The 13770-nt window shown below is 44.4% G+C and overlaps 1 protein-coding gene across 1 annotated transcript; it reads right to left on the bottom strand.

Moving 5' to 3' along the window:
* Nucleotides 1-1693: 1693 nt before the first annotated feature.
* LOC127081485 (protein LATE ELONGATED HYPOCOTYL) lies at nucleotides 1694-11389 on the bottom strand. Its single transcript, XM_051021739.1, has 2 exons — nucleotides 11342-11389; nucleotides 1694-2428 (listed from the first exon to the last, which is right to left on the bottom strand). Exons 1-2 carry the CDS (start codon nucleotides 11387-11389, stop codon nucleotides 1694-1696), a joined length of 783 nt encoding a protein of 260 aa, XP_050877696.1.
* Nucleotides 11390-13770: the final 2381 nt, after the last annotated feature.

The raw sequence follows: 13770 nt of genomic DNA, 5'->3' as shown, positions 1-13770 counted from the left end.
CTCTCTTCTCCCCCACCTCACGAACTCAACCTTCCCCAACAATGGCAATCTCACGAACTCGCCCCTCTCGTCCCTCTTATGAAATCACTCATCAACGAAACCCTCTCACGTTCTCAAACTCAGCGAATCAAACTCTCTCAACTCTCACAAATATTTTCAATCAACAAGCATATGGGAAGGATAAAGAGAAAGAAAGAGAGGTTCTTACAAAGTGTCACTGCGGTGGTGGTGAAGGATGCGCAGAAGCTGGCCTCCAGGTAAACGATTTTGGGGTTTTTAGGGTTTTTGACTTTGTGGGTTTGGTCCGCCTCCAGTTTTTCGTTCTTTCGAAAAATTTCCTTACTGATTTGCTTCCTTCTACTTATGCTCTGCTGATTAGGGTTTCAATTGATATGGTGGATTCAAAAGAGTAATTCTGCAAAGCCCTTTGGATGTTCAGAAATTGGATTGACCTCTTTAATGCTAAAACCGAAAACGGTATTCTGAACCCACTCTTTCTTCTTCATTTTTGTCTTAATTCTAATTTGGGAATTTTCCTGAGATTTTACTGCTTTACTGAGTGTTTACGTGTTTTTTTACTGCAGGTTATGTTATTGCAGTATGTTTTCATGGTCATGAGTGCGGGACATGAATTGATGATGATGATCAAACAAGGCTGCAAGTCGACTTGGCATATGCAGGGCAAAGCAATGTTCATGGTCAAGGTTTGTGAGCTACTGCAGGGAGTTTCCATGGCTTCATTGCAACCTCTGATGTGGTTTTGTTGGCTAATTGTTTTGACCAGTTGCAATTTAGATGTCATACTGCAGGTCAGGTCCACTTGTGTAAGGTTGGTTGCATTGGTTCTTGGAATATTTACATGATAGTTCATACTGCAAGTTTGAAAGAGGCTTTTGTGGTTTGCTATATGACTTGGCCTAGATGCCATACCAATTACCTGCTGTAAACTAATACATTGCAAGATTACTTAGCTTCCTTGGATGTATGTCTGTTTGGATTATGATTGATGCATCATGTTAGTGTGAGGATTGAGTATGCTTTCCATGAGCTATGTTGAAACCTCCTCCCAGGCTAGAGTTGGATGGTAATTGACATGAGTTTGTGGTTTGAGGTTCATGATGGCTCTGGTGCAGGCTACAACATTGGCAGGCCCTGTGACTGATGCCCCTTTCAACTGTTGTAGGTTGTGTGCTTCAACTGATCCAAGAAAAACAAAACACTTTGGCACTCATGCTGTAGAATAATTGCCAAGTTTTGACTTGGATTCCCTGGCGTGATATGGATTTGAATGTCATTCTGTCATTGATTCTTTCCAATATTAATGTTGCTCTAGGCCTAGCATTGACTTGCTTGTTATTTGTGCAGAATTGTCATTGCAACATGCTGGTGTAAGTCTGAGCATGGTATTGGTCTATCTTTGCTTGAGTGCTTTTGCAACATAGGAATGTTGGTTGCAAATCATCTCATTTGGCATGTGTACCTATTATGGCATTGCAGCAGCAAGAACTGGCTTAGGATGACTTGGATACCATGATATGATGAATCTAGAGTGGTATACTGCTCCAAAATCCAACTTGGCTAATGTCCCTGCAGCAGGTAAGACATTCCTTGGTTTTGCTTATTGAACAGCTGAGTTTGTCATGTGTGTTGGCTGTTGTAGTAGTAGGATATTCATGTACTAAAAACTTGGTTGTCATACCTTGCAGCATCTCTGAACTGGTTTTATAAGGCTATTGTACCTTGATGCTTTAACTGTAGCTTTTTTCACTGAACTGTTTTGGATTGTTGGGCAGGATGCTGGTGATTTAGAAGCTGAATGTTGAGCTTGCAAAGCTTCTGAGTCTTTTGGATCTAGTACATGATCTTGCAGACGAGGATTTTGTAGTGTAATATCTCCTTGTTCTGTCTTAGGTGGAACTTCGCTGATATTCATTGATGGAACAACAGTTGCTGATGCAGGAGGACAGGCAAAATCTGTATGGAGTGGAGCGCACAAAGGAAGCAGTCCATGAGCTGCCCACCATGCAGTTGCAGCAGCTACCGTAGCAGCAGCAATAGCTGCTACACTCGGAGGTGAACCAATTTGTCTAGATGGAAAACCCCCTTGAGAACAAGCTGGAGAATCAGCTGAAGATTCTACATTTGCATAGGGCCAAAATGTAGCAGCAAAACTTGCTGCAGCATGGGCTGCAGGGTGTTGCAGCAAGGTAGAGACAATCAGACTTGAAAATGCAGAAGACATGTTGAGAAAGGATTGGTAATCATCATGACTATGTTGTGAAAAGGGTGGACAAGGAGGAAATGATTGAGGAATAGATGACCGTGCCATGTTATTTTGACTATCATTTGTGTTTGATGCAGCTGAATTTGTGAAAAGATTAGATTTCCCATTAATTCCTCCTATTGGCTGATATGTGGAGTCTCTTGGCTAGGTCATTTGTTTTCAAGGTTTGGTGTATTGTATTCTTGGTACGAGCTGTGAGTGATAAGCAAAGTATTATGTTGGATTGTTAGAGAACTCTTTGGACCTAGTTTGGGATAGACCAAGGCTAATGACCGTTGATTCAAAGATGTTCAAATAGCATGGTGTGCACAAAGTCACTTACTTGCAAATGAAGTAATCAAGAAAATCATCAACAAACATGAAGATTGGATGACACAATGAAACAAAGGGCCAGGCCAAGTTTGGATAGTCAAGAGCAAGTGAGGGTTGACTTTGGTCAAAGTTGACCAAAAAGTCAACCGTTGACCAAAGTCAACCGTTGACCAAAGTCAACAATTGGTCAAAAATGCATTTTTTTTGTATCTTCTTTGTAAAGGGAATTCAATGGACAATTATGGGTGAATTTTTTTTTGGGTTGACTTTGGTCAAAGTTGACCAAAAAGTCAACTGTTGACCAAAGTCAACAGTTGGTCAAAAATGCCAAATTTTGTATTTTCTTTGTAAATGGACAATGAATCAATGGAATTGAGGTTTTTTGGATTTGGGTTGAGTTTGGTCAACGTTGACCAAAAAGTCAACTGTTGACCAAAGTCAACAATTGGTCAAAAATGTCAAGACTTGTATTTTCTTATGTAGAATCAAATGTAATGGTTTAAAATGACATGAAATAAATTGAAATGGGTTAACAAATGGTTTGAAGTTGGTTCCCAAATTGTTTTTGCCTTATGACTTGAATGTTTGACTTTGAAAAGAACATGACTGATAATGCACATGAACAAGGCCATGAACTGAGACCATAAGGTCAGGGTTTTGACATAGTATCCATGAACCAATAATTTGGCTGGCAAGTGGCTAGAAACACAAGAAACTTGGTTGTTCAGATGACCCAGACCATAGATGTATCCACAATCACAACACCATGACTTTGGATCAAAAACCAATCCTCATATAAAACCAAAGTAAGGTTAGGCCAAGCATGCCAAACAAACATAAAAATTTAGGACCAAAATCGGGGTATGACAGCTGCCCCTATTTAAACGTCTTCAACTAGATATCATGAAGCAGGATATTCTTCATATGATCATAGTGGGAGATGGTTAAATACTAAGAAGACCCGGATTTTGATCCTGAATCCCTATGAAATAATTAACCATGCCTGTCAGAATCGGCAAAGAAGCAATCTCAAAAGAAGAATCCGTCTGGTACGGTGAAAAAATCGGCCTGAATACCGAACTAGAAAGTTGACCTGGATACCAAAATAAATGGTAACACAGGAGTACCCTTGGCCTGAACGCCGCACATTAGTCTGAACACTAAGCATCGGAATATGAGAGTATCAATGTTGGTCTGATCACCGGAAATCTGGCATGAATGCCACTTCGGTCTGGATACCGGAAAACTGGCCTGAATGCCACAAGTACTTCGACTTGATCGTCGGAAACTTCTTCGATCTGAAAATCGGAAAAACTGGCCTGAATGCCACTTCGGTCTGGATACCGGAAAATTGGCCTGAATGCCACTTCGGTCTGAATACCGGAAAATTGGCTTGAATGCCACTTCGGTCTGAATACCGGAAAAACTGGCCTGAATGCCACTTCGGTCTGGATATCGGAAAAACTGGCCTGAATGCCACAAGTACTTCGACTTGATCGTCGGAAACTTCTTCGATCTGAAAATCGGAAAAACTGGCCTGAATGCCACTTCGGGTTTTGGATATCGGAAAGACTGGCCTGAATGCCACTTCGGTCTGAATACCGGAAAATTGGCTTGAATGCCACTTCGGTCTGAATACCGGAAAAACTGGCCTGAATGCCACTTCGGTTTGGATACCGGGAACTGGCCTGAATGCCACTTCGGTCTGAATACCGGAAAAAACTGGCCTGAATGCCACTTCGGTCTGAATACCGGAAAGACTGGCCTGAATGCCACTTCGGTCTGGATACCGGAAAACTTCATGCCTGTCAGCATCGACACAAATAGGGAAAATGATAATTGAGGCGGCACGTGGGCCAACGACCCATGCTGGGGATAATAAGTCATGAACAACCTTCAGTCTGAGCACTGGAAACAACCTTCTGGCTTATCACTTGGGATACCGAGAATGTTTTATGCTTACATGCGTATGTTTGAATTTTGCGATGGCGTAATGCTCCATGAAAATGGAAATGCTACGCGATTTGGGAGGATGCAATGCAATATGATTCTACATGCAGGGATGCGAAATGCTAGGGAAAAATGCCAAGCTGAAGCAAGGAATCCTGTTGGGGAAATGATCAGCCGTGCGGTGTTCTGGCAATGGCGAGATGCCGAGACTTTGACTGGAGAGAGAGCGGCGCTGGAAACCTGTTGTTGGGGGAAATGATAGTGGTTCTGGCAACCATAATCTACGAGAGATGACTCAGCAGGGGGAGGCAAACACCGATACGGTACCGAGGTTATGCTTCCAGGAAAGAGATCATCGATCTGGGATTGAAAACATCGATCTGGCATCGAACTCCGAGGAGCAGCTGCTTCTGCTGGGAAGATACAGTCTGATACTGTCAACTCTGCTGGGGATATACAGTCTGGCACTGTTAACTCTACTAGGGAGTGTATAGTCTGAAACAACCGCTTGGGGAGTACAGTAGTGAGAACCTGCTGGGAATCTTAAGGAAATGCCCCGAGGGTATCTGTTCTGAATAGACGATCCAAAGCACTTAAAATTTACAGCAATTTTAAATGTTTATTAAGCATGTACCTGTAAAGCCCTTATGTGTCATGATGCAATGTTTATCAAAAATTCGGACGTCATTTTTGCAAACAAAACAGTAAAATGAAAATGAAAACAGAGATATACTGAGTAACATGATTTTATTGATTGAATGGCCTCTGAATAGGCATTCACATCAGGAAGCAATCCCTGGAAAGAGGTAATTGCACAAAAGATAAAATATAAATTAATCTAATGGCAATGGGAAATGGATTTCTATTGGGTTCAAATTCTGCTATGACTTGCCCGTCTTCAAGATCTTCCAGATGATCAGCCTTCTAAAAAGGTGATTAGATTGTTTTCTTCCTTTTGAAAGTTTCCAGTCATCGACACAAGATGAGATTCAGAACTAACTCAGAACGCAGTCATTCGCTTAATCCCTAACTTTTGCCTGGATCGCCCTTTCGGGTTTTCAATCCACCGGGATACCCATTTTTGCCTAAGTTGCCTTTTCAGGTTTTCAACTTACCGGGTGTACGATCTTTTCATTTTTAAATCCCTAATTTTTGCCCGAACCTTTTCATTTTCTTGGTTCGTCGGGATGCCCATTTTTTGCCTGGACTATTCTTTTACTGTCCAGCGGGTCTATCTCATGCGAAGTATTTTTTAACTGCGTCTGAATTCACAGGGGAAGTGAAGTCTTCACCATCCATCGTTGCAAGCATTAAGGCCCCACCATCGAAAACCTTGGTGACGATATACGGTCCCTCATAGTTAGGAGTCCACTTGCCCCTGTGATCCGTCTGAGGAGGAAGGATCCTTTTCAACACCAAATCTCCGACTTGGAAACATCGAGGGCACACTTTCTGGTCAAAGGCTCTCTTCATCCGACTCTGATACAACTGCCCATGACAAATGGCTGCCATTCGCTTCTCTTCGATAAGACTCAACTCATTGAACCTTGTCCGAATCCATTCAGCTTCATCTAGCTTGACATCCAACAGGACTCTTAGAGAAGGAATCTTCACTTCGACAGGTAGGACTGCTTCCATACCATACACAAGGGAGTAAGGGGTTGCCCCGGTCGATGTACGTACTGAAGTGCGGTACCCATGCAAGGCGAAGGGTAACATCTCGTGCCAATCCCTGTACGTAACGACCATCTTCTGCACGATCTTCTTTATGTTCTTATTTGCTGCCTCAACAGCACCGTTCATCTTAGGACGATAGGGGGAAGAATTGTGATGCTGAATGTTGAAGTTCTGGCACAACTCCTTCATCATTTTGTTGTTGAGATTAGAACCATTATCAGTAATGATTCTTTCGGGAATCCCATAGCGACAAATGATTTCCTTCTTAATGAAACGGGCAACCACATGTCTGGTGACATTCGCGAATGATGCTGCTTCGACCCACTTGGTGAAATAGTCGATGGCAACAAGGATGAAGCGATGCCCATTGGAAGCAGTCGGCTCAATCTTTCCAATCATGTCAATGCCCCACATCGCAAACGGCCACGGCGAAGACATCACATTCAGAGGATTCGGCGGTACATGCACCTTATCAGCATAAATCTGGCATTTATGACACTTCCGCGCATATTTGTAACAATCAGATTCCATGGTCATCCAGTAATAACCCGCTCTTAAGAATTTCTTAGCCATCGCATGTCCGCCGGCGTGATTACCGAAGGAGCCCTCATGAACTTCCTGCATTAACATGTCCGCCTCGTGTTTGTCCACGCATCTGAGCAAAACCATATCAAAGTTCCTCTTATACAACACATCGTCTTTGTTCAAGAAGAAACTGCCTGCCAATCTTCTCAAAGTCTTTCTGTCATTGTTGGATGCCCCTGCAGGGTACTCTTGATTCTTCAGAAAGCATTTGATGTCGTGATACCAGGGCTTGTCATCGACTACCAGTTCAGCAGCAAACACATACGCGGCCCTGTCAAGGCGCATTACATCGATCCTGGGAGCATGGTTCCACCGAACCACCTTGATCATGGAGGATAGAGTAGCAAGAGCATCTGCCATCTGGTTCTCATCACGAGGTATATGATACAGCTTTACTGTTGTGAAGAAAGTCAACAGTCTTCTCGTGTAATCTCTGTAGGGGACCAGAGTAGGCTGGAGAGTGTTCCAATCACCATTTACTTGATTGATCACTAGAGCTGAATCTCCGAAGATGTCCAGAGTCTTGATTCTCAAATCAATGGCTTGCTTAATACCCAAGATACAGGCCTCGTACTCAGCTTCATTATTGGTGCACTCGAAGGTCAGACGAGCGGTGAAAGGCATGTGGGCACCTTTCGGAGTGGTAATGACAGCACCGATTCCACTTCCTCTGGCATTGACGGCTCCATCAAACGTTAAAATCCACTTTTCATCTGGATCAGGTCCCTCCCCAACAACTGGATCTTCACAGTCTTTCATCTTGAGGAACATGATGTCTTCATCTGGGAAATCAAACTTCATCGGCTCGTAATCTTCAATCGGTTGTTGAGCAAGATAATCTGACAGAATACTCCCCTTGATGGCTTTCTGGGATGTATACTGGATATCATACTCTGTCAGTACCATTTGCCAACGAGCAACCCTTCCGGTGAGAGTTGGCTTCTCAAATATATACTTGACTGGATCCATCTTGGAGATCAGTAAGGTTGTGTGAGTCAGCATGTATTGTCTCAATCGCTTAGCAGCCCATGCAAGTGCACAACATGTCTTCTCAAGCATTGAGTATCTCGACTCGCAATCTGTGAACTTCTTACTCAAGTAGTAGATGGCATGCTCTTTCCTACCTGTCTCGTCGTGTTGACCGAGAACACAACCCATAGAATTGTCAAGTACTGTCAAGTACATAATCAGTGGTCTCCCTGAGACTGGAGGCATAAGGATAGGAGGATTCTGCAAATACTCTTTTATCTTTTCAAAAGCCCTTTGACAATCGTCGTTCCACCTGATAGCCTGATCTTTCCTCAACAATTTGAAAATTGGCTCACACGTGGCTGTTAGGTGAGAGATGAACCTTGCAATATAGTTCAACCTTCCTAAGAAACCACGGACTTGCTTCTCTGTTTTTGGCTCAGGCATTTCTTGTATCGCTTTTACCTTGTCAGGATCCACCTCAATCCCTTTTCCGCTAACAATAAAACCCAGCAATTTTCCAGACCTCACCCCGAAAGTGCACTTGTTCGGATTAAGCCTCAGCTTGAATTTCCTTAAACGCTCAAACAGCTTCTGCAGATTCACCAGATGTTCTTCTTCTGTCTGAGATTTGGCAATCATATCGTCCACATAAACCTCGATTTCATGATGAATCATATCATGGAATAGAGTCACCATAGCTCGTTGATATGTTGCCCCAGTGTTTTTCAGACCAAACGGCATCACCTTGTAGCAGAAGGTGCCCCATGGGGTTATGAAAGTTGTCTTCTCCATGTCTTCTGGTGCCATCTTGATTTGGTTATAGCTAGAAAAGCCATCCATGAAGGAGAATACCGAGAACTGAGCCGTGTTATCCACCAAAACGTCGATGTGAGGTAATGGGAAATCATCTTTTGGACTGGATCTGTTCAGATCCCGGTAGTCGACACACATCCGTACCTTTCCATCCTTCTTAGGTACTGGAACGATATTTGCAACCCATGGCGGATAATTGGTAACCGCTAGGAACCCTGCATCCAACTGTTTTTGCACTTCTTCTTTTATCTTGACAGCCATCTCTGGTCTTGTTCTTCTGAGCTTCTGCTTGACCGGAGGACAACCCTCTTTGAGAGGTAAGCGGTGTACCACGATGTCTGTGTCAAGCCCTGGCATATCCTGATAAGACCAAGCGAAGACGTCAACATACTCTTGCAACAGTTCAATCAACCCCTTCTTCACATCATCTTCCAAAGCAACCCCTATCTTGATTTCTTTCTTGACGTCCTCGGTGCCAAGATTAATCACTTCAGTAGACTCTTGATACGGTTGAATGACCCTTTCCTCTTGCTTTAACAGCCTGGCAAGTTCTTCAGGGAGTTCACAGTCTTCATCACCCTCTTCTTCAGCTTGGAAGATTGGATTTTCGAAGTCGAAGCGAGCCATAGCAGAACTGTTATCAATAGGATCCGGTGATGTGCATCTGCATGAGTGATGGTATGTGCTTATGAGTGTGGACAGTGAGTGAAAACTAAACAAAACATTGCCAAATATTTTATTCTTTTGAAATTTTGAAAACTGCAAAAATAGAAAGACAGTGAACAAAACATTTAAATGCAAAAGACGTCCTTCATTTATGATAAACAATGCAGGTATTCACATAGATGAGCCCTACAATGAGTCATTACGCCCTGGGCGGAACGTAAGACTTGGACATGCATGAATAAACAAAGAAAAATTACTCCTCTAGAAGAGTGACTTGGACAATTTCCTCGGAAGACCAATTGTTGATGACTTCACCCGGGATCCTCGGACGCACCCAGTTGTCGATGTCACAATCACTATCTCCATTTTCATCGTTGATCGCAGAGATCTGACCATATTGGATGATGCCAGCACTGGAGAAAGTAATCGGCCCCTGACGAGTCTGAAGTGCTGAAGTTGTAGAAGTCAGCGCTGGTTGATACCCAATCCCGAACTTGTCGTCTTTCATTGGTAACTCCAACAGACGTCCCCAACCGGGAGCAACACCTGAATCCACCAAGGTTTGCGCCTGCTTGAAAGATGAGATAGGGGCTCCTGCTTTAACCCCTTCCACCGGAGCTGCGTCCTTGATTTGAACTGACTCAAAGGCCTGACAGAGAGTCTCTTGAATTTCACCTTCCACCTCTACATACTTGAATGTAGACAGGTTACTGACCAGGATGTCCTCCTCACCACAGACAGTGATAATTCTTCCATTGACCGGGAACTTGATCTTCTGATGCAGTGTTGAGGAGACTGCCCCAGCATTGTGGATCCAAGGACGACCCAGAAGGCAACTGTACGAGGGACTGATATCCATCACATAGAATACGGTGTTGAAGGTTTGTGATCCAATCTGAATTGGCAATTCTACCTCTCCAAACACCGACCTCTTAGAACCATCGAAGGCTCTCACCATGAGATCGGAAGGTTTCAAGATCAAACCTTCTACTTCTAACCTTGACAGGGCTCTCTTGGGTAGCACATTGAGAGAGGAACCTGTATCCACCAGAACGTGAGATAACACGGTGTCTTTGCATTCCATTGAGATATGCAAAGCCTTGTTATGATTGCGTCCAGCTGGTGTTAAGTCAGAATCAGTAAAGCCCAGCCCGTTGCTTGCATGAACATTTGCAATGATCCCTTCTAGCTGGTTTACTGAGATCTCCTGAGGCACATATGCAGCATTAAGGACCTTCCGAAGTGCCTCCCTGTGTGCCTCTGAACACAACAGGAGTGAGAGAATGGATATCTTAGACGGCGTCTAAATCAACTGATCGACTACCTTGTAATCGCTTTTCTTTATGATTCTCAGAAGCTCGTCCACATCCTTCGAGAAAGTAGGCTCTGAGCCAGTCTGGGGTGCAGAAGTGCCCTCATTTACAACTTGTTTGCCTTTGGCCTTAGCCGCGGCATCAGCACTCTCACTTTGGGTAACGGGTGGTGAGAACAATCTACCACTCCTGGTGAATCGCCCGATTCCACCAACATTGTCCACTGCGGGACCTTCAGCTTCGAGTTCAGACTTTTGACCCTCTTCTACCTTCAAAGGTCGTTCCACCCCATGATCGTGTGTGTATACACTCCCCCCATAATGCCACGGAATGGCCCTTTCACTTGTGAAAGGTAAAGGACCAGGGGTTGTGATTGTCATAGCGGCCGGTCGCACTGGTGGCACTGGTTGTGCTTCTGGCACACTGATCTGATTAGTCGGGTAAAAGATGGTGATAGTAGCGACATCATAGTCGTACTCAGGAATCTCGTTCATTGAAACAAAAACATCCGGAACACCGGAATCAAGTTCAGTTACATCAAGATCAGACACATTGTTTGGTATATCAGCAACAACATTTGAAAAATTAAATACATCAATGGGAAATACACAATTAGCAGGAACAACATCTGTGAATTCTTCAACAGCATCTTCAAATACCTCTTCAATTACCCCTTCAGCAAACTCTTTGACAGACAAGCCTTCAACTTGGAGGGTACCATTGTCAAGCAAGACCTGGATACCCTGCTGCAGCTTCAAGCAATCCTTACCCTATGTAGCGCATTCCGAACAACCTTTCCCACAACCGGGGAAGACATCGGCCTTTAGCAAGCATTCCTTAATTTCCAACAACGGAGTCTTCAACTTCAACACATCCTTAACGGAATTGGCTTCCTCTTCCAGCATATTCACGTTTGCACCACCATGCTGTGGCATGGGATTGTTGACGACATTTGGAGCCGGTGTAAGGCTGATAGCCTTTAAATCAATGAGGTCCTGAACTACATGCTTAAAAGCTTTGCAGTTCTCGATATTGTGGCCAGGTGCCCCAGAGTGGAAACTACACCTAGCATTGGCATCGTAACCCACCGGAAGTCTACCAACCGGAGGAGCCAGAGTGCGTAACTGCACAAGTTGTAGCTGTTGAAGACTAGCAAGAAGTTGAGCGCACGACATTGGAAGAGTGTCGAAACGCCGGTCCATCATCCTCTGCCTCTGTTGATAGGCGGGTCTGTTACCTGGTTGTTGTTGTTGTTGATACTGAGCTAGCTGACGTTGTGGTTGTTGTTGTTGTAATGGTGCTGCAGCTGGAATGGTCACAGCCGCAACATACGGTTGTTGATGATAGGTCTGAAAATTATTCCTCTGAACACCTCTGTTCTGATATGAAGTCAAAGAATTCACTCCCCCCTCCCTCTGCTTCTGTCCTCCCATAAATGGCTTCTTTACTCCTGATGAAGATCCACCTCCATTGTGGCTCTTGTAGGTCTTCAGGTAATTCTCTACCCTCTCTCCAGTAGAGACCACATCAGCAAAGTTGGAGGCATTGCACCCCACCAGACGCTCCACGTAAGGTCCAGGCAACGTATTCATGAACATGTTGGCCATTTCCTTTTCCAACATGGGAGGTTGAACACGGGAAGCTGTCTCCCTCCAGCGTTGAGCGTATTCCCTGAAGCACTCATTGCTTTTCAAAAACAGATTCTGGAGTTGAGTTCTGTCTGGGGCCATGTCTGCATTATACTGGTATTGCTTCACAAAAGCCTCCGCCAAATCCCTCCAACAACGGATATGGGCTCTATCCAGCCTCATGTACCATTCTAGGGATGCCCCAGCTAGGCTGTCCTGGAAGAAGTACATAAGTAGCTTCTTGTCGTCAGAATATGCAACCATCTTTCGGAAGTAGGCTTGCACATGGGTCTTCGGGCAAGAACTACCATTGTACTTGTCAAAGATTGGGACTTTGAACTTCGGCGGGACCCTCACGCCTGGGACCAATCCCAAGTCAGAAACATCTACCCCCAGAGGGTTTTGTCCTTCCACCGCCTTCAGCCTCTCCTCTAATCTCCTGAACATGGGATCCAAGCCATGGCCCATGCCAAAGTCTTCTGGCAGCAAGAACTGATCATCGTGATCATCGTGGATGGGTTGTTGATCAAGGTTGTTATGTGGGATCGGGACATGCCCCGGTCCATTAACCTCTGCATTTGGAGGATCAGTCACGACCTCTGGTTGAGTAGTTGCGGGATTCCTTTATATCATTTGTCTAATCTCTTGCTGTCCCTGAGCTACTCCCTGAACCACATCCATGAACTGGTTCATGCGGACCCTCATCTCAGCAAGTTCTGCTTGTAGACCCTCCATTGCTTTCTGCTGGTTTCTGCGGGTACCGTACTGGTGAATTCCTGAATCAGCTATCCTGCTAATGGAACACCCCACAAAATGAGAACACCGCGACGGTACCTGTTATGCAAGACATGCCATGGATATGCAAATGTAATGACATGTTTATCAATTCCAAAAGGTATTCTAACCCTTTGATTCCAGTCTCTCGTCAGATAAAAAGTGTAAGAAAAACCCCGACCAGAATCAAGAAGAAGATATCAGCCCCTGGGAATAGATAAACATGTGTTGAATGATTTGAATGCAAAATGATGTGATGCAATACAGTGACATGGAAATCAGGACTGCTGTATCTGCTTGAGCAACTGTCGGGTTGCACTGTCTGAAGAGAAAACCACTGAGGAATATTACACAAAACCAAAACTCTGCTCCAGAAAACCGGGTTGGTTGGAGGTTAAGGTTTCCTGAATTTAGCCGCCCCTCACTGGTAGGTTCTAAGAACAGAAGTTTGTCAGCTTCAGCCCTTCAGTCGAGAATAATATGTTTACCACTGAAGGTTTGGCATTATTACGGGATAAAAGACCTCTGCTGACTCCCCTCAACAGGATATCCTAAAGCAAGTTCCCAGTCTCGGGGTCCTCGGATTGAGCAGTGAGAATGCGCCCACCAGAGCTAACATAAACGCGTCTCGGAGGAGAGGCCTCGACTGAGTTTTCGGGAAATGGTCACCAGAGTCGATGATTTCTAAAGGAATATCTGTCGTTATGGAACACCCATAGGACAGAATATATCCAACAGAAACCTCGTCTGGAATGTGGGTCTCATGAACGACTTAACGTAGCAACATACCACGCAA

The sequence above is a fragment of the Lathyrus oleraceus genome, chromosome 5, assembly GCF_024323335.1.
Source record: "Lathyrus oleraceus cultivar Zhongwan6 chromosome 5, CAAS_Psat_ZW6_1.0, whole genome shotgun sequence".
NCBI lineage: Eukaryota > Viridiplantae > Streptophyta > Magnoliopsida > Fabales > Fabaceae > Lathyrus > Lathyrus oleraceus.
The sequence above is the reverse complement of the archived record's forward strand: the minus strand, read 5'-3'. Positions and strand labels throughout refer to the sequence as shown.

Excerpts from the sequence above, each read along its gene's own strand:
- LOC127081485 (XM_051021739.1), bottom strand. The coding sequence starts at position 11,389 with ATGTCTTCCCCGGTTGTGGGAAAGGTTGTTCGGAATGCGCTACATAGG. Across the intron at positions 2,429-11,341 it reads TTCGGAATGCGCTACATAGG|CCAAGAGACTCCACATATCA; the intron begins GTAAGGATTGCT and ends CAAATGACCTAG.